Source organism: Nycticebus coucang, chromosome 3, assembly GCF_027406575.1.
Source record: "Nycticebus coucang isolate mNycCou1 chromosome 3, mNycCou1.pri, whole genome shotgun sequence".
NCBI lineage: Eukaryota > Metazoa > Chordata > Mammalia > Primates > Lorisidae > Nycticebus > Nycticebus coucang.
The window spans coordinates 132,950,177-132,976,786 of NC_069782.1; the positions used below are offsets into that span (position 1 = coordinate 132,950,177).

At 50.8% G+C, this 26,610-nt stretch overlaps 1 protein-coding gene across 7 annotated transcripts in view; it reads right to left on the minus strand.

The window, feature by feature from the left end:
- The window catches only part of SH3PXD2A (SH3 and PX domains 2A), a 241,257-nt gene that overhangs the window by 102,139 nt on the left and 112,508 nt on the right, over positions 1-26,610 (minus strand). For all 7 annotated transcript variants that reach the window (XM_053583135.1, XM_053583133.1, XM_053583131.1 and 4 more), the window contains exons 4-5: positions 25,243-25,319; positions 14,847-14,938 (exon numbers count right to left, since the gene is read on the minus strand). In XM_053583135.1, the coding sequence (XP_053439110.1) occupies positions 14,847-14,938; positions 25,243-25,319 (169 nt within the window). The remainder of the gene's footprint in view (positions 1-14,846; positions 14,939-25,242; positions 25,320-26,610) is intronic.

The window sequence follows — 26,610 nt, forward strand, 5'->3', positions numbered from 1 at the left end:
TGCTGGCCATGCACTAGGCACAGCTACAGGCTTCATATACATTATCTCACTTAATCCTCTTGCTCACCTCAAGAGGAAAAGGCTGTCATTATCCCCATTTCCAAGATAAGGAAACTGAGGCATAGAGACCTTAAGTCACTAACTCAAGTGGTAGGGCTGGGATTTGAACCCAGTGCTAACTGACTTTATGCCTGGGCCCCTAACCATTGTGATCTCATGAATCTCCTTCTCCATCTTCCTGTGTTCCTGCCCTCCATCGACACCTCTACCCCTGCCTCCTGCCTGCCTCCCCCTGCTCAGAAGCCTCCCTGGCACTCCTCACCTTTGGCCTCCAAGTCCATTTAGAGGCCCAGCTCTAGGGCAGCCTTCTCTGCATATTCCCAGGCCCCAAAGGTCCCTTCCACCTCCCCCTTGTCTCCCTGCACTCCTGGTTTGAGCATCTACATGGTGCCCCCACCTCATGCTCAATGACCATCTCTGGTACTATGGTCAGCCCAGCCTTTCTTGGAAGGGGGACACAGGAGCCTGCCCTCTGTGCAGGCACTTCCTGATGACCTCAGCCAGCATTGACCTCAGGCCTTGAGTGGCAGTCTGGTCTCCACGCTGGCACCAAGTTACTCTTATGGTCAGAGAGTATTTGCTGAGCACTTATTAGGTGCCAGGCCTGGGATAACAGGCTCCACTCCCTGCCCCTGGGGGTGTGGGGAGCAAGGCACCCCCAGGTAAGCAAATTAATGAACTGGGTAAGAACTGTGAAGAAAATGAAGGGGCTGAGACAAGAAAGAAAGGGAAGGTCTCCCAAAGGAGGATTAAAGGAGCCCTCGGAGTGAGGCAGGGGCCTCAAGGCTGGGGCTGGGAGGCATGAGGCTGGGCATCAGCCCATCAGAAGCTCTGGGCAGTCACCATAAGCATAGTGGGAAGCCAGTAATGTTTAGCTCCCACTGAGCTTTTGGGAAAGTTCCCTCTGAATGCTGTCTGGAGGAAGACTGGAGGTGTGTGCAGGGGTACAGGAATGCCCAGCCATCTCTGCCAGCACCCCTGGTCCTCCCTGCCTTCCTCCCCAACTTAACTGGGGCCTTCTGGGGTCACCTCCAGATCTGCTCTGGGGGATTCCAAACCAAGACATCTTCCTTTCCTTGAATTATTTCTCTGTCTTGGTGGCACACAGTGGCCCCCACTTCCCATTAAGATATTTGTAGCCATCAGGACCTAGTACAGGGCCTGGCATACAGTGGGGCCTATGCAAGGACCACACATGTTTTCCATCTTCCTGCTCCAGAGGCAGCTTCCCTAAGTGCTACAGGTGTCCTGGGGTCTCTGTCCAGGTGAGGCAGGCTGGCAGGTGCCCTCTCCTACTTGATGGACTGGCATGGGTGACAGGCAGAGGCGCTCCCAGGCATTAACCTTTTATCTGCTGGCTGGCAGACACAGGCTTCACTAATCAGTAGGCTGCCCCTGCCTGATTAAATCAGCCAAGCTCCTGCTTCTGGGCCTTTCAGAGCAGCTGGCTCCTCCGCCCTGTCCATTAGCCATGCTGCTATTTGAGTCTCTTTAGGGTTCAACTCAGGCCTCCGGCACCCTCCCACACACCCGCACTGGGGATGCTCTAGAAACTGACTGGGAAAGTTCTGAGAGTCAGAAAGAGTGCTTAACTTAGAGCCAAGAAAGCTGGTGCTAATCCAGCTTCTCTGACTACAGGCAAGTCATTTCCCTTCTCGGGGGCTGCCCAACTTGCAGAGTTGGGGTGAATGATGTCTGGGAACTTTGGGCTCCAAAGACTAGGACCGGAGCCTGGGGACACCCCCCCACCACCAACCCAGGACACAGCCCGGATGGAAGGAGAGGTTGCTCAGACAGCTTCAGAAACTCCAAACCCATGAAGCTGCAAGCTGAGCGGTGAGGGTTTTGGTGGTGAGCCAGGCTCTGGCTTAGTGCCTTCAACAGCAGCAGTAAGGACAGTCCCATTTGCTGTGACCGTGCACTGTGCACTTCATGAGGGGCAGGGTAGGGAAGAGCCAGGCGCTCGTGCTGGACTAGGTTCTGGTCCAGCTTTGCCACTTATTGGCTTTGCAAGTCACATGACCTCACCGTGCCTCAATGGCTTTATCTGTAAATTGGGGGAAATAACTGTACCTCCTTCATAGGATGGATGTAAAAATTAAGAGTTAAAACATGTAAACTGCTTAGGAGAGTTAGCACATGGGGAGCATCCAATAAGGATGGGCTCTTATTACTTCCTAGACCTATGTCACCACAATTGTTGTCCCTGCTTTACCTCTGAGGAAGCATGAAGCTCAGAGGAAGTCATCGTCTCCACTCACAGAATACCTGTTGTGTCCAGCCTTCAGCCAGCACAAGGGACACAGTAATACCAGGCAGCAGTGGTCCTGGGCCTCAGGGTGTGCGCAGCCTCCTGGGAAAGCTGAATGTTGGGCTGTTTCTTTCATTTTTTGAGACAAAGCCTCATTCGGTTGCTCTGGGTAGACTATCATAGCTCACAGCAGCAACCTGAAACTCCTGGGCTCAAGCAATCCTTTGCCTCAGCCTCCCAGGTAGCTGGGACTATAGGAGCCCACTACCATGCCCATCTAGTTTTTCTATTTTTAGTAGAGATGGAGTGTTGCTCTTGCTCAGGCTGATCTTGAACTCCTGAGCTCAAGCAATCCACGTGCCTCAGCATCCCCTAGTGCTAGGATTACAGGTGCGAGCCACCATGCCCAGCCTGTTGGACCGTTTCATTACATCTAGGGTATGTGCCACAATTGAGAAGTCCCAGTGGGTGGGTGGGAAAGGCAGGCCTGGGGTGGGTGGGTGAGTGGTGGGTTTATATTGGGGTTGAAAGGTCGCCCCACCTGACACACAGCTGACAAGAGGCAGAGCCAGGATCTGAAGCTAGACCTGTGACTCCAAGGCCACCCCCACTTCCTTCCTAGGAGCATCCCAAAAGGGAAAAAATGATTGTGAAAACTCAAGCTGACAGTCAGATCTTCGTGTACTTTCTGCTAAGCAGCTGGGCTGCCAGGACACCAGGAATGTGCCCTAGGTAGGAATCTGGGCAGCTCGTGGCTCGTGTCTGTGCCTGCTCCTGCCTTCTGAGAAGCTGGGGAAGAAAGCACTGTGTTCTAGGTTCCCACTGACCTGGGGGGCCTGATTACCTGGGGTTGCGAGTGAAGTTCAAGGCAGGCACCCAGTTGGGTCAACTGGGATCAACAGGCAGGGAAGGTACCTGCTAAAGTGAGCACCCTACCCTCCATCTTGGGCCTACTCTGTGGTCAGCATACCTCAGAGCTCCATCGGAAGACCAGGCAGGCCTCACCCTGGGCTGCTGAGCAGTTTGAGCAAGGGCCAGAGCAGCAGCTGGAATTACCAGAGGGTCCAGAAACCAGAGCAGCACTGGGTGGGGCAGGAACTCCATCCCCGAGGACATACATTTCCTTTTCCCAGACAGGAGCAGAGGGAGAGGATGCTAACAGGGCTCCAAAACACTGGAGTTTGGAAAGAATTAAAAACCTCCCTCTGGGATCTTTTAGGGGGCATGGAAACATTCTAGAATTGAAGTGCAGTGATAGTTGCACAACTATAAATACACTGATAATCAATGAATCAACTGTATACTAAAAACAAATGAATTTTATAGTATGTAAATTATACCTCAGAAAAGCTGTTTTGGGGAAAAAAATCCCTCCACCCCTAACCATTGAGCAAGGCTTCAGCCAAACCAGCCTCTCATAGTGGGCGTTTGGGCTGTGAGTCCCGCGTGGGGGGGTTGCATGTATCCATCCACGTATCCTCTTGATTCATGAACCCCCATGTGATGCATAGGCCATGTGTCAGAGAGAGGATGGGGAGCTAAGGGTCTGTGGTTTGGGTAAGGAAGGCCAGCTTTTCTGGGCACTTCCAGAGCCAGCCTCCAGTGTCTCATCAGAGGAGCCTATACCAGCCAGGCAGTGCCCCTCCTCCGAGGCCGGATCCTGGAGCAGGAAGACCCTCCTGGGAGGTTCTCAAAGAGCTGCATTAGGGACCCTAGACTGGACCTGGGCATCTCCTGAACCTTGCATCTTCTCAGGGATGTGGCCTGGCAAGCCCCCCTTAACAGTCCCCCAAATGTGGAAAGTGCCTCAAGTGCACTTTCAGCCTCTGCAGTGAACAGCAAACACAGGGTCCAGATTCAGTTATTCTACCCTTTTGTCAGATGAAGGATCTTATCCTGAAATTTGGAGCTAGTGTCCTGGGCCACAGCTTAGCTGCATCCCGGCATCTTCAGCACGCCCCCGTGTGGTCAGTGGGTGCAGACTTGGAGTTGGACGGGGTACAGTTTGAATCCAGCCTCTGTCATTTCCTAGCTGAGAGGTAACTCAACCAAGTTTCTCTCAGTCTAAGTTTCCTCATCTGCAAAAAGGACGGTGAACCTCACAGGGTCCAGCATGGCTTTAGCACAGTATTAACAGCAGCCAGACACTGGCAGCTGTAATATCCAGCAATGCCACAGGGTGGAGCCAGATGCACACAGATCCCATAACCTGCGGGACTAGAAGTGACCCCAAATTACACTGTTGCCTATACTCCAATGGACCTCAAGACCGGGCTTATGCAGCCTGTGAAGGAGAGAGGGTCATGTGATCTCTAGATTCTTGTCTCTTCCAGGGTACCTATGAACATCTCTGGTTCCCACAGCATCCAGCCCCACTATAGACCCTGCTGTTGGCTGTTTGATCATTGCAATAGCCAACTGGTCCTGATAGGACCACACAATATTAGGGCTGGGAGGGACCCCAGAGACCCCCAGATGCTACTCCCTCATCTGGTCCCGAAGTGTAGAAATGGCTAATGACTGCCTCTGACCCATCTCTGGGCCTACCCCAGCTGATACTCTCCCTACTTTTACTCTGCAGGGAGACGAAATTTCTTTTAATCCTTGAAATACTACAGTCGCAGTTGCAGGGACTCCCTCTGGCTTGGGTGCCCTCCTCTTCCACTCCCCTTGAATAGTGCTCAGCTTGAATGCTACCTCTTCAGGGAAGCCTCCTGACCCCCTTGCCCAGGCTGGCCTGCTGCAGTGGCCCTGCACTTTCACAATATTGTGCTCTACTTCTGCAACTGGGATAAGCCCCATTTTGCAGGCCAGGAAACTGAGGCTCTGTGAATTTAATTCCTAGGTCACAGGACCATCATGGAGGAGCCAGGGCTTGCCAGGAGCAAGCCAGGCCCCTGCTGGGCTGTCCCCCCACCCTTAGGCCATAAGAGACCCCAGGTGGGGACTGGGCTATGTTCCTGTGCCTCACGTGGAGATGATCCTTAGATGATATCATGGATGAATGCCACCCACCAGCCCATCAACAGGGGAAACTTGATCTAGATGGCCAAGGAAAGACCCAGGTTCTGGATGTCACTCTCCCCTGGCCTCCCTCCCCAGGGGACTAGTTCCAAGGAAGGTAAGTAAATTCAAGGCAGGGAGAACTAAACCCACCTCAAACCTGACAAAACAACAAAGCACGGTTGGGGTCCTTGGGGGGTGTCTTCCAGGAGGGTGTCTGCTCAGGGCACTGTGGGCCTTGGGCATGAGAGGGGTATGCACATGGGGGTCTTGGGCACCTGTGTACCAAGACCTTCTTCCCTGGCCCAAGGTTTCAGAGAAACATAGAATGTTTAAGGCCACAAAAGTAACAGGGGACCCAGTCCACCCTCGCACACCCTGTACTGGTACCTTTCCCTGCTACCTCCCTCTCACTCCTGCTCAGGAGAGCTGAAACTCCTGTGCCAGGCCTGAAAACACAGTCACCTTCTCTTCCCAGACATGGCCCTCCCAGCCTTTGCTCCATGAGCCAGACTAGCCTGGCTGTGTCTAAATCTGCCTCCCTCCAGCTTGCCCACCCAGCATGACAGCCTGCAGAAATCCTTATTCCCCACAGCAATGACCCTTTCAAGTGGGCTGGACACAGCTTGCTGTGCGCGCTTCCTGCCACCCGCCCACCCAGGTTGAAGGGGGCCACACAGAGGTGGGCATAGCTTACTTACATAAAGTTCTATGTCCTTCCACCTCAGCCCCTGTGGACCCATAGCCCCTAGGGGCCAGCTGTTCCTCCTGCCTGTCAGCATAAGGAGGCTATTTGTGCCTCCTTATGGCCAGTGGCAGGGGCTGCAGTGTCGCCCCTGTCCTTGGTCAGATGGGTGGTGGTAGGGCCTGATGAGGTGCAGAGAGCCATCCTGATGATGAAGGTCTGGCCAGGACTCAGCCAAGCATGTGGTGGGTGGGCCCACTACCCTGATTCCCAGCCCACTGCTCCCTTGGTCATGGACAGGGATGTGGGATGCCTGGAGTTCCTAAGAGCCAGCAAGGTGGAGGGGCAGCCTCACCCACAGTCAGCAGTCCTGGTGAGGACGCCTAGAGCTGAGAGGGACTCAGTGAGACACACACCCCAGCTCCCACCTTCGGCACATCCCAATACCAGACTCTCAGTCTTTTCCGAGTGGCTACTTTGCACTCTGCCCTGGGCTGACAAGGGGAAGGGGAAGAAAAACAATCTCATTTAGGGAGCATCTGGGATGCACTAAACCCCACCTAGAGGCATTTTACAAGCATCAGCTCCTTGAACTTTACAACTATCCTGCCAAGTGGCAGTGTGGGCCCCTCATACAGTTGGGGAAACTGAGATCTGATGAGGAGAACTGACTCATTCAAGGCCACAAGCAGAGCTGGGTGTTCTGAGTGCTGCTGCTGCAGGTAATTTAACTCAATTTAACCCTCTAGGCCAGTGGTTCTCAACCTTCCAATGCCTTGGTCCTTTAATACAGTTCCTATGGGTCATGACCCACAGGCTGAGAACCCCTGCTCTAGGCGGAGGCAGGGGCAGTTCTGAACTGCCTCTCATCCCAGGTCCCTCTGAACATTGGGGCATTGTTCTAGGCCACACAGAGGGTAGCTCTGTGGTCCTGGGGCTGAAGAACAAAAGCCAGTTGAGCAGGTTCTGCTCCTCCCATGCAATTTCAAGAATTTAACCAGAAGCCTGTTTCGCTTCAACAGGAAGAAACTAAGGCGACAGGCCCAGGCCCAGAGCAGGGAGAAGGGATGACACTCTGCCCACTGTATGGGTCCACTGTAGACCACTAGGGCTGTAAGAATGGGTTGGCAGCAGGCTCATTCAGTGACAAGAGGGAGGCAGACCAGCTCAGCCCTGGCCTCAGTTTTCCCCTCTGTGATATGGGTGTGCCACATGCCTGTGTGTTCACCCTGCTCATGGGCTGGGGCTGCCAGCGGTGGTAAAGGAGTCTGCAATCCTGGCTGAGGCTGCAAATGGCAGACCTGCCACTTCCGGGCATAGATAAAGGTGTGTGTGGTGTGGGTGGAGGGTGGAGGTGATGCGGGGGCCTCTCCTGCTGTGTCCTTCCACCCAGGGCTGCCCTGATAAGGACAACAAACACTGGCCCTGGGCAGTGCTGATGCTGTGCTAGGTTTGTTCAGGTATTTATCCTCACAACTGTCTTTGGAGGGAAGAACATTCCCACTCTACATATAAGGAAACTGAGGCAGGGATGGGCTATGCAACTTGCCCAAGGTGTCCAGCACAGCTGGTCTCTGAACCCAGACCACTTACGTCCAGTGAGGTTGACTCTGTGCCTCTGGCATGGGCAGTTCAATACACAGCCTGTTGGGCGGTGCCTGTGGCTCAGTCGGTAAGGCGCCGGCCCCATATACGGAGGGTGGCGGGTTCAAACTCAGCCCCGGCCAAACTGCAACCAAAAAATAGCCGGGCGTTGTGGTAGGTGCCTGTAGTCCCAGCTACTCGGGAGGCTGAGGCAAGAGAATCGCTTAAGCCCAGGAGTTGGAGGTTGCTGTGAGCTGTGTGAGGCCACGACACTCTACCGAGGGCCATAAAGTGAGACTCTGTCTCTACAAAAAAAAAAAAAAAAAATACACAGCCTGTTAAGGGCCCAGCTTTGTTTTGGCCTTCAGGCAACAGGCAAGCAGAGGGGGCCCTGCTTGATGAGGGGCTGTGCCTGTGGAAGCACAGCCAGGTGTCTTGGCTCCCTGGCCCAGTGGCCAAGCAGGGGGTTCTGGGGAGATCACCCAGAGCAAAGCTAGGCGGAGCTGAGTCTGTAGCGTGGCCTCAAGGGCGTGGTAGGGCAAGTAAGCAGGCTGTGCTCACAGCAGGGGTCACCTCTGTGGCTGCAGCGGGTGGCTGGTGTGGCTTCCCTGTCAGCAAAGTTTATCCTGATTGTCAGAGGCAATATCCCCTGACTGCTCTGCACTAGATTCCCTCCAGCTTCATGGGTGGGTCTTTGTCTACCTCCTTAGGATTGATTTGGTGACCAAGGCTGTCCTCACCCCAAGCTGTCACACAATTTCCTTGAAATCCACACAGGACAGACCAAGAAGCTTCATTACCAGCACAGGGCACAGAACAGAGGGCTGGGGGGTGAGTGCGGGACCTAAGAGAACAGGCTTGCAAGGCAGGCAGACTTGGGTTCAAGGCCTGCCTTCTGTCTTAGCCATGAGGCCTGGGGCAGTCCAGGCACCTGCTAGGGTCTTTGCTTCCCCATCTGCTGAATGGGGATAATAATATCACCTTCCTGGCATGGCCTGAGATTTACATGGGATGATATTAGGTAGGGCACAGAGGAGCCCCCCCTTTGGGACATGCACCATGCATGCAGGTAGACACACACCCATGTGCACACATGTACATACAACTCTTCTTCTCAAGAACACACTACCATAGACCAAATGTTTGTGTTTCCTCCAAATTCATATGTTAAATGTTAATGCCCAAAGTGATGGTATTAGAAGGTAGGGCCTTTGGGAAGGGACTAGGTCCTGAGGGTAGAGCCCTCAGGAATTGGGATAGTGCCTTATAAGAAAGGCCCCAGGGAGCTGGTTTCGTTTCCGCCAACGTAAAGACCATTGTCTATGAACTGAGCCCTCACCAGACACCAAATCTGCTGGTCCTTTGACTGAGGACTTCCCAGCTTCCAGAACTGTGAAAAATAAATTTCTAGTCTCAGCGCCTGTAGCTCAAGCGGCTAAGGCACCTGCCACATACACCAGAGCTGGCGGGTTCGAATGCAGCCGGGGCCTGCCAAACAACAGTGACAACTACAACCAAAAAATAGCCAGGCGTTGTGGCAGGCGCCTGTAGTCCCAGCTACTTGGGAGGCTGAGGCAAGAGAATCACTTAAGCTCAAGAGTTTGAGGTTGCTGTGAGCTGTGATGCCATGGCACTCTACCAAGGGCGACAAAGTGAGACTGTCTCTCAAAAAAAAAACAGAAAAAATAAATAAATTTCTGTTGTAAAAGCTACCCAGTCTATGGTATTCCGCTACAGTAGCCTGAACAGACTAAGACCTACACCATCCTCAAAAGAAAACAAACGTCAAAGGGGACTGAGGTTGGTGCGCACCTGCCCAGGCTGGGGTGGGGTGCGGCAGGGGCACTGCTGAGGAGGCTGAAGAACCTTGGGCGTGAACGGAGTGATGGCTCCAGCTGTGGTTAGGAGAGTGTCCCCGGCCTGGTGTGGTGGCTCACACCTGTTATCCCAGCCCTCTGAGAGGCTGAGGTGGGTGGATTGCTTGAGCTCAGGAGTTTAAGAGCAGCCTGAGCAAGCATGAGACCCCCATCTCTAAAAAAAAAAAAAAATAGTCTGAGCTACTTTGGAGGGTAAGGCAAGAGGATCTCTTGAGTCCAGGAGTTTGAGGTTGCTGTGAGCTATGACATCATAGCACTCAACTCTAGAGCAACTGAGTGAGACTGTCTCAAAAAAAAGAGGTGGTGCCTGTACTTCAGTGGGTAAGGTGCTGGCCATATATACTGAGGCTGGTGGGTTGGAACCCAGCCTGAGCCAGCTAAACAACAATGACAACTGCAACAAAAAATAGCCAGATGTTGTGGTGGGCACCTGGAGTCCCAGCTACTTGGGAGGTTGCAACAAGAGAATAACTTAAGCCTAAAAATTTGAGGTTGTCATGAGCTGTGATGCCACAACACTATACCGAGGGCGACATAGCGAGACTGTCTCAAAAAAAACCCCCAAAAAACAATGAGTCTGGAGCCAGCCTGCATGACTTTGGACCTTGCCCCTGCTATTTGGGTGACCTTAGGTGAGTTACTTCATCTCTCTGAGCCTTGGGAGAATCATGTCATAGCCACAGCTACCGTGTAAGAACATGATGAAGATTGAAGGACATCATTCATCAACAGATGTTCCCTGAGAAGCTGCTGTGGGACAGGCACTGTTCTGGGTGCTGGGGACACAGCCATGAATAGGAAAGAGACAAGTTCTCACTCTCCCAGAGCCTGTGGTCTAGTGGGAGGGACCAATGATAGGCACAGTGAGGGTCTCAGGCTGTCTAGGCTGCAATAGCAAAAAACTAGGTAATTTAACAGAAACATATTGCTCACAGTTCTGGAGGCTGGAAAGTCCAAGATCAGCAGATCTGGTGTCTGGTGAGAGCAGGTTCCTCACAGATGGCTCATTCTAGCTGTTGTATTCACATAGTGGGAGGGGTAAATGCCATGTCCTCAAGTGATAGAAGGGGCTGGCTTGAGCCTCTTTACAAAGGCACTGATCCCGTTCACCTTCCTGGGTGGCCACATGAAGGGCAACCACACCAGCAGCTCTGTGCTGAGCCCATTGGGGGTATCTGTGAAGAACCTTCTTTCTGTGCTGGGCCAGTGGCTTTGAAGAGCCTCCACTTGTAACCTGGAGATGGGCCTGGCTCTCCCTCCACCCACAGGAGCAAGTGAGTGGCCCAGGATCAAAGCTGTGGGGGCTCAGGCTTCTGCCTACCTCCCCCACAACCTTGTCTCCCCTGGAAGGTAGAAAAGCAGGCAGGTTCCCCACCCTGACCCCTGTGAATTATTGGCAGACGGCCCCTGCAGCAGCACACTTGAAAGATGTTGGGTTATCTGCAAAATTCCAATTAAATCCACAGGCTTTGATAATTTGATAAGCTACTCCACAGTCGCCCCGGAGTCAAAATATGCTGTCACTCGATCCTGTGTTTATGTTTCAGGATGAGGGAGGGGAGGCACATGCACTGGGTGGCCTGGGAAGGGACCAGCAGCCCTGGCTAGGGGGTGCAGGCACTCACTGACATATCATCAGCCTGTCAGCAGAGGGTCACACGTGGTGTCTGGCTCTGCCATGGAGGATAGGTCTGTCTTGGTAGGGCAGAGATAGGGCCTGGACAGGGAGGGGAAGCCCTTCAGACCTGGCCCCACTCCCTGAACCTCAGATCTGTCCTGGGGCTGGAGGATTCCTGTTCTCAGGACCATCTCTTGCCAGGCCAGCGGTAGTCTGGCCCAGGTGGCCCATTACCACCTCAAAAAAGAGGCAACTAACCCCCTTCCCCCAATGGCCATGGTGATATAGAGGCCAAACGCTTTATCCCTCCCTGTAAGAGCCAGGCTGTTGTCTGCAGTGAGTGCGTGAGGGGGAATGAGCCACATTCTAGTCTGCTCCCCAGCCTTCTGTGAACAAAAGCATTGAGCATCTACTGTGTGCTGATAGCACCCGGCTGGGTTATCTCAGCAAACTCTCTTGACCACCCCACAAATCAGCAGCATCTCATTTTAGGGAGAGGAAAACAAATGCAGAGAGCTTGAGAAAATGGTCAAAGATCACAGAGCCCTAAGTGGCAGGGCCTGATCCCAGAGCCTGCCCCACAAACCTACAACTGTGTCACTAAGCCTGCTTCCCACCATTTCCCTCAGGCCTGCTAGAGCTGGGAGTGAGGCTAGCCCCTTGCCATTAGTGTGCAGGTTGGCACAATGTAAGGCTAATTTATTTAGCTCACGCAGAAATGGATTTGGAGGCTTGAATCAAAGGTGGGGCCAGGTGTTTCTGAGGTGGTACACTTGCTACTTCAAGCATCAACAATCCCTTTCCCCACCTACAGGACAGCTGAGAACCACAGATCCCAAACACCACGCCTGCAGAGAAGCATGGCCTCTCCCCACATGAAGGAGGAGAACAGGAGGCCTGGACAGAATAACACGGCTGGGGACTGTGGGGAGTGGCAGGGCCACGTGAGGACCCAGGGACACTACAGCCAGTCTCCAGTCTTTCTCTGCCCTGGGAGGGTACAGAAAGGGGTGGGAACACAGAGTGGGGTGGGAAGAGGAGAGACACTGAGAAGCTTCAGCACCACAGTCACCAAACCCGTGATGCAGGTGGATGAATGGAAAGGGGATGGGTTTCTGTTTGGAACCTGGACCTGCTCCAGCTATGAGCCTGTTTCCTTCTCTGTAATGTGGGGATAAGAATATATAACACCTGGTGCAAATCACCCTGGCCTCTTATCTGAGTTTCATAGGTAACACTTGGAGGTAGCAAGAACAGGGATTAATCACGGGGGAAACCAAGGGAGTGATCGCCCTGGCCGGTACACAGCTGGAGCGGCAGAGCTGGGGTGTGAACTTCAGACCTGGTATCCTGTGCCCCATGGCTTTCAACTACTTCACGTTATGAACCAAGTCACGGCTGAGTTTCTGACGGGGTGGAGCATTTGCTTATTTCTTAAGCCTGTGGTAGCCAGCAATGGAGATGACCTTTGCCAGGCTGGGTGAGCCTCTGAGCTAATGTTTCTTCCTCCTACAGAGAGCCCAAGTCATTTTCAGCCTTTTAGTCTTTTAGCATGGATGAAAAAAGAGGGGGCCCTTCTGACAGGACTACCATGTACGGGTGTGCAGGCTGCGCACTCTACAACCTCCACAGGCACCATTCACAGGGAGTACAGTGTGAATGGTGCTTCTGAAGTCACCTGTCCCAGAGAGGTCCTTTGTATTATTACTCTTGCCTTCTGTATTATCAACCCCATCTGCCTCTCTCTTACCCTTCTGGTCCCTTAAGCCAGTGATTTTCTTTCTTTTTTTTTTTTTTTGTAGAGACAGAGTCTCACTTTATGGCCCTCGGTAGAGTGCCATGGCCTCACACAGCTCACAGCAACCTCCAACTCCTGGGCTTAAGCGATTCTCTTGCCTCAGCCTCCCGAGTAGCTGGGATTACAGGCGCCCGCCACAATGCCCGGCTATTTTTTGGTTGCAGTTTGGCCGGGGCCGGGTTTGAACCTGTCACCCTCGGTATATGGGGCCGGCGCCTTACCAACTGAGCCACAGGCGCCGCCCTAAGCCAGTGATTTTCAACCAGAGTGCCGTGAAAATCTTTAAAAGATTATTAATTAATTTATTTTCAAAAGAAAGTTTAATGGTACATTTCAAAACTATTAAGAAATGAGTATAATTGTAATGGATGTGTTACTTAGTTCAATGTAAGCATTTCACATTGTATATTGAAGCAGTAGCCTGAACTCTATAAATGCATCAGTGTACAAAGTTATGATTTAATAAAAAATAATAAAAAAGAAAGTTCAAAGCACAGGAAGTATATACTTTCTTTTACTCTTTATTTTGATCAACATAATTCAAGTGCTCTTTAGAAGTTTAACTAGAGGTTCGAGTGTGCTGTGAAATTAAAAAAAAAAAAAAAAAAAGGTTGAAAAACACTGCTTTGACTGGACCTGGCGGCTCACACCTATAATCCTAGTACTCTGGAAGGCTGAAGCAGGTAGATTGCTTGAGCTCACGAGTTCAAGACCAGCCTGAGCAAGAGTGAGACCCCATCTCTACTAAAAATAGAAAAAAAAACTGAGATAAGGGGATTGCTTGAGTCCAAGAGTTGGAGGTTGCTGTGAGCTATGATGCCACCCCCAGCTCTCTACCCAGGGTGACAGCTTGAGACTTTGTCTTTTTTTTGTGTGTGTGTGGTTTTTGGCCGAGGCTGGGTTTGAACCCACCACCTCCAACATATGGGACTGGCGCCCTATCCCTTTGAGCCACAGGCGCCACCCGAGACTTTGTCTTAAAAAAAAAGGAAAAACACTGCCTTAAGCTTTCAAGGGGAATAGATCTGCAATGAGGTGATTAATTAGCATCCCCTCAGTCCTCCCGCCCACTCTCTCTCCTACCCAGCACTCTTCCCTGCTGCCTTCTTCTGCCCACCTGGGTGGAAACTGGATTTTTCTCTCTGAGGAGAACCTATGGTGAGGATTGTAGGTGTTGAAACTGCTCTGAGCAAGAGAGGGTGGCCCTCAGGATGGAGTTCAGTCATGTGTGTAACAAATTAGCATGACTGGGTGGGTCACCTTGACCACAAGTCCCAAAGCATCCTGATTCCAGAGACAAAAAAGACTTGTGTTCCCCATTTCTCTTCACTCGTGGAAACCTCAGCCAGCTCCAGGCCACTCGAAATCACAGACTTGGGTTCAGGTCTTGGCCTGTCACGTACCAAACCAGCTATATGACTTCAGGAAAATCACCTAACCTCACTGAGGCATGGTTTCCTCCTCTGTAAACAGGACTACTAACGTCTATCATACGGATAAAAGCCACTTCGTAAATTCATGGTTATTTAATGTTTATAAAATCTGTCGTAGCAGCCCAGCACTGCTGAGTTCCTCAGAGGGCGAGTTTTCAAACTGGGCAGCATGTGCCGGGAGCTTTGCAGCAAAAAGCAATCACCAACTAACCTGGAGTGACATCTTGACGTCATGATCATTGTATTTTGCTATCTTTATAAAAACCCTGTGAGCCAAAAAGAGTTTGCAGGAAAACCTATTCCTCAAATTCAGAGACCTCCCTCACTTGCCAGCCCTAGGGTGTAGAGAAGTGAGGAGCCAGCTTTTGGCAATAGGAGCCTGGGGGACAGTAGTGCCCTGTTCCTTTGGACCGTCATTCCTCAGCATGGGTGGCCTTGCCAGCTCTCTCTCTGCTTGTGTTCCTGTCTCAACCCAAGTCAGCTCAGCTTCAACACATACCTCCCAAGCACACAGGAGAGGCCTGAATTATTACTTACTCTTTTGGGGGGTTGATATCTTCTGGTCGGGCCTCAAAGAACTGAAAGACTTCATCACACTGAGAAATGTGGGGAGGCAGCCGGACAAGTGCCTGTGGGAAGACAGGAAGGAAAGGTATCAGGTGTGATGAATCTGGGAACAGAAAAGCCAAACCAGTGTCAACTCAGGCCCACAGTGATGGAAGTAGGGTTGGCTCAAGGACTATGCTATGGACGAAATGGAAGAAACCAGCCACCACCCACCCAACCAGACAACTAATCAACAAATGATCCAATCAGCTATTGAATGCAATAACCTCCAACTTTCCCCCTCTCCCTTCTTTCCTTCCATCACAACTAACTAACCAGTCAACTAATAAACTAATTAGACAACTAAAAAAAAACAAACTCCTAAGCAATCAGTCAACCAATCAACCATCCAGCCAGCAATTCAACCAACCAACCTGTTAGTCCACCAGCTAAAAACCAGTCAAGTCCTCATTTGTGTAGTGGTGAGTTAAAAAGCAGAAACAAAAAATAACTAGTCTAGTGAACCCTAGGTCTCAGGGCTTTCAGGAGCTGTCATTCTGCTGGAACCCTGAAGGAATTCCCTCCTGCCCACTGAGTAAATCCAAGATACCGAACCTAACAACTCAAGGTCTCATCCTCCAGCCTTGTTTCCTACTAGCCACACTCCAGCTTCATCAGATAGTCACAGTCCCTGAACAATGACGACACAATTATTTAATGACAAGTTGACAACTGCTACCAAAGATGGGATGCTATGATGGAGTCTGGTAGGACCCCAGAAGACTGGGGAGAGGGGAAGATAGTCTTTTAGGAAGGACTCTTCAAAGCTAAGTTCTGAAGGATGGTGAGAATTTACTGGTCAGGGTGAGGGCAGGGAGATCAGCACCTGGTCCCAGGAGCTGAAAAAAGGTCTGTATGACCTGACAGCACAGACGGTGAAGGGGCAGAGAGGTAGCCTTGACCCACAGGGCCTTACTTAGGTCGTTCAGAGGCTTCCTGGAGGGTGAGGGGTAGGCTTCTCAGCTGAGGGGTGTGGGAGGGCTTCTTAGAAGGATGGGCATGAGCTAGACTCATGGGGTTTAAAGGGTTTGGACAAAAGAGAGGAGAGGGGTGGGCAGTGCATGGGAAATAACAGTCAGGGCAAGCATGTGGGCACCTATGAGTTGTTACCCTGGGAGTGCTGCTGGGAAACGAGGGAATGGGGTCAGAAGATGGTCAGGGCTCATGCTGCCCACTAGCACACGGGACACTGGATCTGGCCTAGTCCTGCATGGCAGACTGGGGTATAGGGTGTGGCCAAGCCCTGCTTTCGGGGCACCTCAGTTCTGCATGGGAGAGATGCTGGTATAAAGAGGCATCCCTTGGTCCAAACAGGAGAAGTCATTGCCAAAGTAGGGATGAAGGGGCAGGGATGTGGGAACTTCCTGGGTGGAGCCGGGAGAAGAAAGACGAAAACCCAGGACTAGAAGAGTCAAGAAACACAGGGAGTGTGAGAAATTTGGATGAGAAGCCTCCTGGCTATAAGACAGGGCCCTGTCACATGCCTGTGTCTCCCCAAACCTCGCACAGCAGGACCAGCTTCAGAAGCAATGCTTGGGTCCAGCACGGTGGGTCCCATGTATGTAGGACCCTCACGGTGGGGGAAGGAGGAAACCAGGCCCCGAAAGACCGTGTGGCCTACTCATAAGCACCCACGGAGGGTGGGAAAAACCTCCCTAGAATGTAAACCCCATGCAGGAAGGGATTTCAGTCTGTTCGGCTGACTTCTGTGTCCCCAGATCCTGGAATAGCAGCTGACAAAGAGCAGATGCTCAATATTTGCTTAAATAAATGAATGAATGAAAAGTGAATAAAAGAGTAAGGTTTTTTTTTTTTTTTTTTCCAGTTTCTGGCCCGGACTGGGTTTGAACCCGCCATCTCTGGCATATGGAGCCAGCGCCCTGCCCCTTTGAGCCACAGGCGCTGCCCAAGAGTAAGGGCCCAATATCCGATAGCAAAGGAGCATGATAATGGGGCAGAACAGCACGTGCAGTCTTAGGTTGCAGTATAGAGGCACAGTATTGAGGGCGAGGGAAGCAATCAATGGCTTAATTCTTCTCTGAGCTGGTCAGATAACAACTCAAGTGTGACACTCAGCACCAGGCTGAGCACCAGGCTTCCTACTGGGAGGGCGCTTCTCAGAGTCAACCCTCACCCAGAGAAGAAGAGACGAGACCAGATGGCAGCAGACAAGAGCACTGTGCAACTCCTAACTCCTCCTCGTAGGGCTCATGGCTCTCTGAGGGTCTCTAATGTATCAAATCCCCATTAACAGCCAAGAAACAGAAAAGAAGGGAAATTAACATTTAGTCAGCAACTACTACATGCCAGGCCCCTGCTCGGCCCTTTGACTCCTCCAATTATCTAACAGGAAGGGCTCTGCAGTGTGTGCCAGACACAGGGCTGTGACCTGGCATTACAGGGACAAAGAAGATATAGTTCCTATCCTCAAGAGCAAATCCAGTGATGGGTCATCCCATTTTGTCCGGGAGGTAGACATCACTTACATCAAGCCGCAAGTAAGGGAAGTGACAGAATCCAGGCCCCATGTCCCGAAGATCAGATGGGTGGAGCTTGCCCCCAAGTGTTCAAGTTCTCAGTTAACACACAAAATATATGCTGCTTTCCCCCCAGAAGAGTAGGTGGAAAAGTAAAAGAAAAATAGGAGAGAGACAGACAGGGAGAGAGAGAGAAGCTTATATACAGAGGGTGCCAAAAAATGTATACACATTTTAAGAAAGGAAAAATTATATTAAATTTGTAACACTCAAGTCACATTTGACTTCTGCAATTACAAGAGGGGCCCAGTGTGACTTGTATTCATCTTTTGTTATTGGGATATATTGAGTATTACAATTTTAATACAGTTTTTTCCTTTCTTAAAATGTGTATACATGTTGGGGGGCCCCGTCTGTCTATACGGAGAGAGAGGGAGGGAGAGAGAAGGAGGAAGTCAGGCATGGGCAGGGCAAGGGCAGGAGGCAACCCACTACCTGGGATCTCTCCTGGGTGCAACCCCTGTGTGGGAAAGGCGGGGGAGGGCAGCGGAGGAGGGGAAGGCAGGTTCCAGGGCCCAGGGCAGTGGTGCCCTCCCAGCTTAGTGCGCTGCCACCCACCCCAGGCACAGGCCTTGCCGGCCTCTGCTCACCAGCCCAGCAGTGAACAGAGGGGCTCTTCATGCCTACAGAGACCGGCATTCTGGGGGCAGAGGACGTGTGGGGTGTGAGGGCTCAGACAAAGAAGCCTTTTGGTTGAACCACCGTAGCATCTTTATTTAACAGGGACCCCCAAGGGGAGATGCATTGAGAGCTCGTCCTGATTTCAGCCTGACAAGGGGCTCTCAGCCGAGAGCAGCTTCTTTTTTTTTTTTTTTTTTGCAGTTTTTGGCCGGGGCTGGGTTTGAACCTGCCACCATCGGCATATGGGACTGGTGCCCTACTCCTTTGAGCCACAGGCGCGGCCCCGAGAGCAGCTTCCATCAGAGCTGCTGCCAAAGCTCAAGTTCTGGCCAAAACCATTTGGCAGGAGAGGTTGGTGCTGAGCAGTCAGTCCCTGCAGCCTGGGCTGGTGACAATAGCCAGAGTCAGGGAACCCCCAACCCAGCCATTTTGGAAAGAGCAGGGTGTGGGGCTAGAGACATGGCTATTTCAAGGTCCCCCTCCACCTCAGGTCTAAAATCCTGCTATTAGACATTTATGATGTACACCAAAGTCAGGGCCTCAGGGCAGGCAGACATGGGTTTGAGTCCTGGCTCTGCCATTTATGGGCTGTATGAGGCTGGATGCTTTACCTGACCTCTCTGAGCTCAGTACAAGGGACTTGACATGCACCTACATACCTAGTAGCAAGTAAGTGAGGTGATGACTTGGAGAAGCCTAGCACGGGGTGGGCACAGAGCAAATGCTCAGTAAATGTTAGTTGTAACATTACTGTCATTGTCATCTGTGTCATTCTTTAGCTGAAAGCATGCTAGAAAGAGCAGAACAGGGAGACAGGAGACCTCAATTCCAGTTCCAATTCTGCAGTTACATACTTGTTTGTTGACCTTGGCAGCTCACCTCACCTCTTGCTTGTCATTTCTTTCAAGATAAAATAGCCTAGTGTGGAATCCCAAAGCACATCTCATGGGACAAGTGCTTATGTAGGTGAAATGAGTTCTGGGGGCGCCTGTGAAACAATGCCACAAAGCCTTGGGGATCACTGTGTGCGTCAGCGTCACGATGCCTCTGAGAAGTTCTGCAGAAGAGACTTGTAGAACTTGGTACAGACCAGCATTTATTAATCACAATGAAATCCTGGGGGACTATCTCATTTAATTGTCATATCAACTCCAAGAGAAGGATATGATATGATTCAAATTTTACAGAAGAAGAAACTAATGCACAAAGATTCCCTGAGGCGACACAGGTAGTTAGCAGCAAAACGTTGAATCAGAGGGAATGAGTCCAGAGCCTACTCCGATCTACTTCCCGCCACCTCCAGCATTGCCCACAGGTATTGGACTATGGATCTGGTTTTCCAACAGCTCCTAGTGATACCACGGGGGCAAAGGTCCGAGACATTCTGGTTTCTTCCAGTGCTAACAGTCTATGGTTCTAGGACTGTAAACAGCACCATTACTGGTGAATCCATTTGTCTGATCTATCCATCAGTCTGATTGAGTCTTTCTTATAGAGCTTAGACTCAGGTGAGGTCAGAGGGTCCTAAAAGCCCTGGGTTTTCAGAAGGGTGGGAACTGCCGTGACCTTACAGCCCTCAGCATGGGGCAGGGTTGGCAGCATTGTCTTGTGAGGCTGTTAAGAGGTCCCTGGAAGGGCGGCGCCTGTGGCTCAGTCGGTAAGGCGCCGGCCCCATATACCAAGGGTGGCGGGTTCAAACCTGGCCCCAGCCAAACTGCAACCAAAAAATAGCCGGGTGTTGTGGCAGGCGCCTGTAGTCCCAGCTACTCAGGAGGCTGAGGCAAGAGAATCGCTTAAGCCCAGGAGTTGGAGGTTGCTGTGAGCTGTGTGAGGCCACGGCACTCTACCGAGGGCCATAAAGTGAGACTCTGTCTCTACAAAAAAAAAAAAAGAGGTCCCTGGAAGATGTCCACCAAGCTGACCTCAGTCCTGTCCCAACCCTGCCTTTCTGAGACCTAGCAGTCAGTGAGTTGGATGAGAGCTGATCTGGAGAAATAGCACACAAGAAGGGGCCAAGGCGCTGGGTACCAGGGTGGGGAGACTGGTAATGAGGTGCTAAAGAGTCATCCAGGTTTTGCCCTCAGCTTGTCCCACCAGTGCCCCCCTTTTAAACTGCCCTGAAGTTCCAGCTCCTACCTTCCAAGGCCATTTTCTGGGTGTCTACAACAGGGGCCAACACTTAGCATCAAGTGTCATCATGGCAGATGGTGCAGATTTAGACAAGGAGAGGGTGGCTGCATTGTTTGTCTGAGAGCTGGGAGGGGTCCTAGGCAGACTGAGCTCAGACCCTCTGCTTCAAAATGATCACCCTCCATAAAGCCCATCACCCTGGGAAATGTCTCTCCCAGGACGAAAAGCAAAGTTCTGTATTTGGCAAAATACCACAATTTGGGTGTCCCACTCTTTCCACAGCATCAGTTTCTAATAAATGGAAATCTTCTAGGTAAAAGCCTGGCTGCTCTGGGTGGGGTGGGGTGGTGGTAGAAACAGGGGGCTGGGTTCTGCCATGTGCCTCCCCATCCTCACCCTGGAACTACCTCTAATTTGCCTGACAGTCTTTCCAGAACTTATTCCGTACATCAGAATATTTCAAACACAGGGGTTTTCTTTTTGAAGGCTCTAAGCAGCCACCTTTTTGAAATGTAGCATATTTGATTCTTGGTAGCAGTTTAAGCCACTTCACGAGGGATCCTACTACATTGGACCTGGGGGATGTCACTCTCAGAGGAAGTTTTGTCTACTTGTAATCTTTTCATCTTGTCTTCAGACATTGGCTGGACAGCCACTTTGGGGCCAGGCTTCCTGCTTGTTAGTGAAGATATGAAAGTAATAGATGTGGCCCTCAGGGAGCTCCTGGTCTGGGAGAAGACAGGCACAAAGAAGTCACCCCCTACAGAGGACAAATGCACAGGGTGTGCAAGAAGTCCTCTGGGGAGCAGAACAGCAGGAGAGGTCAGCTTTTCCGGGGAGTCATGAGGCTTATGGGAGGAGCCACTGTGGGAACTGAATGTGTCCCCAAGAAGGGGACTGGCATAGGCCAAGGGGCAGAGGCCTGGCTGGTTGGGGATAGCCTCAAGTCTGCCCTATAGGACTGCAAGGTGTGGAGGAGATGGTAGGAACTGAGGCCTGAGCAGCACTTGGAACCAACCCACAGAGGGCCTGGGTAGTGCTCAGATGTTCTGGAGAACAATGGGACTCCTCTGAGAGCCTTTAAGGAGAAAAAGGACATGATTGGCTTTATCCCAGTCTAGAACCCTTTTTCCTGGGTCTGTCAGGAGATGGAGAGATTCTAACTGGGTTCCCTCAGAGCACAAGACCATGCAGAAGGCATGGACTGATCAGCCCTGGCACTTTGCCTCAGTCTCCCCCAATGGCAACACCCCTGGCCAAGGACCTCCTTCTCAACAAAGACCCTAAGTACAAGGTTACTCACCCCAAGAGAGAGCCAATGATGGACCATGGTGAGCCCATCAAAAAAAAAAAACCCAACGGTAGAATGGAGAATACTCGGAACTATCACTGTATAATGACCTCGGTTTTCAAATCAGGGAAGTAGGGATGCAAATGAATGAGTCTGGGAGATGTAGGGTGGGTCGGGTCAGAAGATCCTCAGCCCTTCAGATGTCCTGCCCACCTCTCCAGTCTGACTGTGCCCCATCCCTCATCCCTCATCCCTCCTACAAAGAAAGCCATTGATTCCTGAAAGCAAGTGTGGCCTGGACAGATGAATAATAGGAACAAGTTTAGCTATATGGGTAGCAAAAAAATTCTAATCCCCCCAACCAGGAAGTGGAGACCTGTATAAATGTTATTAGCATGTCAAAGGGCGAGTTGCTCACTCACACACACTCTCTCACACCCCTCTCTGCCTCCTCCAGGGATATTCATTTTATCCCCTGGACAAACACTGCAGACATGTATTTCACCCCAGGAACAGGGTAGATGGAGTCGCTTAGACACTGTCAGTCCCAGCCCCTGCAGCACAGCTTACTCTTTAGTCTGATGAAAGTCTTCAGCTTATTGAGGCCCCAGAATCATGAAATATTAAGCATACAACCATGCTGCCCTGTAAATTAACTTACGAACTTAAAGAAATGCCTTTGGAACCCCTCTTCATAGACACCTGGCCCTCAAGCGCCATATAAAACAATCACTTGGCTGGTGCATGGTATATGTTCCACGATTCTCATCCAATCTGCATCATATATGTTTAAAATGAACACTGAGATTGGGGCTGCGAAACCACTATTAGGTGGAGGCACTGGCTAGCCAGTAAGGGCAGGGAGCCCGAAGTCTGGGGAGGTCCACCGCGTGATCAGACTTTCCACGTCTGAATCCTTGCAGAGGAGTTGGCTGCTCCGGGTGCAGAGCCAGCTTCACAATTTTGGGTACATTTGAATTCCCATCAAATCCCAGCCTCTGAGCCCCCACTGTCTAGCAGGTCCAAGGAAGAAGTTGGCCAGCCAAGCAGGGCTGGATATGCTGGGTATCATAAAAACAGACTCCAGAGGCTGTTTAGGCAGTGTACAAACAAGGACAGGTATGGACAAGGGAAGGGTTGACTTCATGTGGCACTGGCCATGAAGTTGGCTGTAGTTGGCAGGGGTGGTGAGTGACCACAAATTGGTCCGTCTGGTGTCAGAGCTGTGAAATGCAACACTGGCTGGCAGTGGCCATGGTGCTGCCTTATCCCTAATGACCATTCTGAGGCCAGGGGGTTTCTCAGACAATCAGATCACAGACCCCACCTTCTAGTTCAGAAGAATTGTGGGTCATTCTCACTGTCCTGCCCCCCACCCCCCATCCCCACTGTCATTCTCAGAGTAAACCACCGCCTGTGACAGGGCTGTCTGCTTGCTAAACCCATGACACTCTTCCTTGTCTGGGTCTGGGCAGCTCCCATTTGTGTTAATCAGGTTAGGAAGCCCCTTCTCTTGCATACTCCACTTCAATGGCTCCCTCAGCCACCAGCCGCACACTGGAGTCTGAGAACTCCCTAAACTGATCCCAGGAGATAAGATGCTATCAGTTCCTCCTTCTGGATGATCCAGCAGACAGCATTTCCATGCAGCCCAAGTGCAGATGTCTTGAGCTCCCAGTCAGAGGAGCACGGGTTGATTTGAGCCATAAATCGCAGCTGGAAAAGCCTTCCTCCCACCCTCAGTCCCCTCCTCCATTAGTTTTGCCCATTTACTTAATTTCTTGGGAAAGGAATAAAGAGAAATCAAAACTCAAGCTGTAGCCATCCATTTAACCAGAAACAATGAATGCCCTTTAAAGAGAAAAAGAATATTGATCTAAAGAAGACGAGCTTCTAGCTCAAAGGAATTTATCCCTGGGGCATTCTTTTATTTTATTTATTTATTTTAGATATAGAATCTCACTCTGTCACCATGGGTAGAGTGCAATGGCATCACAGCTCAGAGGCATCCTTTTTTTTTTTTTGTAGAGACAGAGTCTCACTTTATGGCCCTCGGTAGAGTGCCGTGGCCTCACACAGCTCACAGCAACCTCCAACTCCTGGGCTCAAGCGATTCTCTTGCCTCAGCCTCCCGAGCAGCTGGGACTACAGGTGCCCGCCACAACGCCCGGCTATTTTTTGGTTGTGGTTTGGCCAGGGCCGGGCTTGAACTCGCCACCCTCGGTATATGGGGCTGGCACCCTATGGACTGAGCCACAGGCGCTGTCCGAGGCACCCTTTTAGAATAAGGTGGAACACCTGACCAAGTATAACCTGCAGTCACCAAATTCAAACCGGTTTAATTGAGAGTACATGGGAGTACTTGTCTTCCTATAGGCTTGGGAATACCAGTTGATAGTTTTAGCAATTTGGTTTTTATTTAAGCATTTAAACATTTTTATTGCTAAGCATTATGGTTCACAGGTAACAGCTCCATGTAAGGACAGAGTATTTTAAGAGTTATAAACACTGTGATATATATTCTCCCACTCCTTGAGGTAGTTGTCTTCATACCCATATTATAGATGAGGCAGCTGGGGCTCAAAGAGGTAAAGCAAGTTGCCTAAGGCCACGCAGCCAGTATGTGGACACCGGGAATACTAGCACTTGTGATAAAACTTAATAGCACAGGGCGGCGCCTGTGGCTCAAAGGAGTAGGGCACCAGCCCCATATGCCAGAGGTGGCGGGTTCAAACCCAGCCACAGCCAAAAACAAACAAACAAACAAACAAAAAATTAATAGCACACTTGCCTGTCTTTGAGATTCTTGCATTAGATACCAAAGCAAGTTTTGTTTAAGAAATTCTATCTCTATTTAAACTAGTGCTGCCCAGTACTAACATTAAATTATTTAATGTTTGCTTTTTTATTTCTTTGCTTGTTTTTATTTTTGTTTTTTTCACTTTTTATTTGTTTTTAATAAAGCTTTCTTCATTTGCTTGTTTATTTAATACAAATTGTTTGGGCCTTATAATTGTAATAACAAAAGCATCTCCCGATTGCTACCTCTGAGCCAGACACTGCGTGTCTTTGTCCGACATGTGTCAGCTCATTCTATCCTCCTGATCACCCTCTATGGAGCTGCTATGCTCCTCCCTATATACACATGTGGAAAATGAGGTTCAGGGAAGTTAAGTAGCTTGCCCAAGTTCACAAATGTAGCCAAGAGTTCAAACCCAGGCAGTCTGGCCGTCCAGAAGCTGTGTGCCACGGACACAAGTGGTAGCCTCTCACCCTCAACACAGGGGTCCTGGGCAGACAATCGGGCTCTGGCTCCTGACACTGCCATCCCTTTCCTCTTTGGCACTGGCTCTGTTAATGCACGCGTGTGTGATCATGTGAGTGTGTAAGCATTTGCATCTATAAAGATGTGTATATGAACATATAAAGCTATCAAGATTGATGTGAATAAACAAATGTGTATTCAGGATGCTATTAAACTCAGAACATCCCAACAACACCCCAAAAGGAAGTCAAAGAAACAGTTCTTTCTATGTCCAGCAAAATGCCACATAGAGAAGAATCCCTTTGGCAGGGTGGAAGAGATTTATAACAGCATTTTATAAACATGGATATGTCCCCACACCCACCCCTCTGGCCAGGAAACACCAGGCCTTAAGAGGGTTTTGTACAGACAACCTTCCTTCACAGGCGGACTCTCAGGATTTGGGCCCATCCCGTCACTGCCCCAGCCCTGGCACACCCTTACCCGGCAGTACTCATCGATGGGCTTCAGCCTCTTCACAGCTACATCCCGGATGTGGCTTCTCCGGAAGAGGATCTTGCCTGGAAAAGAGGTACGTATGAGCCGGTGATTCTGGCTAAAACTGCCACAGGGACTCTCTTCTTGTTGCCCTCTGCCTTGGCTCTCAGCATCTTAGCTGGCCACCACCTGTGCCCACTGTCAGGGAAACAAGAGAGGAGCAGTCACCTCGCTTGGGGGGCAGGAGATGCCCAAGGTTGAGGACCCTGGGCCTCTCTGGCAGGTGAGAAACCCTGGAGACTGCCATCTTGGGCTTCTACGAACAACTTTGCCAAATCACCTTGTCTGGATCTAATGGCAGGATCAGTGCCCCTGCATGGGGCTGGCTCTCAAGTGATTTGGCAAATAAACACAAAGTACAGCCCAACCCACATGCTTTGTTTTGTTGTCCAGCCCATCCCTCCTTGAGAAATCGGCATTCATTCCTCCCAGCGCGGGAGGAATTCCTAGTCTTAGTTTAGGTGGTGGCTATTTCCAGGGCAGGCACAAGCCAACACCAAGGGAAGCCTGGCTGCCCAGGTCTGACCTCTCTATGCACACGGTCTCCAGCCATATGGACCACAGCCAACTGAGCTAGAGTGCCCCTCCACAGGTATGAGCAAGGCTTACAGGAAAATGGCAGCCCCTAACACCTCCCCTCCAGTCTCTCCCAAGCTAGCCACATTTAATCATAACAAATATAGCAATGTATAGTCCTTTTCCAGTCTGCAACATTTAGAATCTGAACTCCTTGGTCTGACATTCAAGGCCTTACACACTGACTTCTGTGTCTAGTGGTTATCAATGTCTAGGGTCAAGGCCACCTTTTCAGAAGGCCTTCCTTGATTGCCCAAGCTGGGAGTGATGCCCCTCTTTCCAGGAAATCCATAACACATTGTCCATTCCTAGGGCGCTCACCACATTCTTTAGAATGTGATAGCATTTGCGAGAATGTGATAGCTCTGGGCACTACAGCTATCATAGGCATCTGTTGCCCTGGGCTGCCCAATCTCCCTTTAGAGAAGGCCTCCTCCCTCCCCAGTTCTTGTGGCATCAGTAGAGCTAATTGCAACCCTGGCAACAAGGGTAGGTATGTGACACAGAATAGTCACCCAGAGTCACAGTGATTGGCTCAGGGATGGGTGGGGACCTGATCTGGGCCAATGAACTTCAGTCCTAAGACTTCTTTCCATCATAGTTGCTAAGCCGGCAGGATGAAAGCTCAATGCCTCTAGTGGCCAACTTTATTATTGCCTGAGAAGACAATGGAATGAGAGAAAGCAACTGTGCCTGGCACAAGGTAGGGGCCCCATAAAAGCTTTTTGAATGATTACA